The 680-nt window shown below is 57.1% G+C and overlaps 1 protein-coding gene across 1 annotated transcript in view; it reads right to left on the bottom strand.

The window, feature by feature from the left end:
* The window catches only part of AK2 (adenylate kinase 2), a 4,012-nt gene continuing 3,332 nt past the window's right edge, over positions 1–680 (bottom strand). Inside the window, exon 5 of the mRNA XM_010000569.1 lies at positions 1–383. Coding sequence (XP_009998871.1) covers positions 162–383 — 222 coding nt within the window. The 3' untranslated portion in view covers positions 1–161. The remainder of the gene's footprint in view (positions 384–680) is intronic.

A 680-nucleotide genomic window follows, 5' to 3' on the forward strand; every position in this document is an offset into this window, starting at 1 on the left:
GGAGACCGTTAACAGCTTGTTTAATTAACAATTAGCACAGCCCTGCCTCGGCTGGTCCCCTCCTCTTCTACTCTGCTTGTTTCTTCACCCTCCCTGGCCCCAGAGAGTCAAGAGATAGAGACAGAGAGAAGAAAGGGAGAGCTCCATCCTGGGACGGAGCCCTAAATGAACATAACCAGGTCTTTACATGTGGCTCTGGAGAAGGCTGCCAGGATGCTGGCAAACACCACGTCGGGAGACTGGGAGGCATCCACCGCCGTGTGGATCCCTCGCTTGCTGTAGTAGGAGACCAGGGGGCTGGTCTGGGTGTGATAGGCCTTCAGGCGCGTCTGCAGGGCCGTCTCGTTGTCGTCCGAGCGGCGGATCAGGGGCTCTCCAGTCACCTGGGAGGAGAAGCAAGGGGACAGTCTCCAGCTGCCTGCAGCCTGGCATGCTCCCCACTTCTCCCCACAGCTATGACAACCCCAGCTGCCCTCCAAGACCAGCTACAACATGGAGCTGCAGAGGTGATGCCCAGGGGAACCAAAACGAGCCCCAGAGCAATCACTGAAGACAGAAGGACTCAGCATCATGTTCTTTCTGCTCCCCCCACCACTCTGCTTGCTAAAAGGAGCCTCAAAAGCAGACAGCAAATGCTCCTCAGGAGGGAAACCAGGCACAACCCACCACAACTTCAGCTA

Source organism: Chaetura pelagica, unplaced genomic scaffold, assembly GCF_000747805.2.
Source record: "Chaetura pelagica isolate M959 unplaced genomic scaffold, ChaPel_1.0 scaffold676, whole genome shotgun sequence".
Taxonomy (NCBI): domain Eukaryota; kingdom Metazoa; phylum Chordata; class Aves; order Apodiformes; family Apodidae; genus Chaetura; species Chaetura pelagica.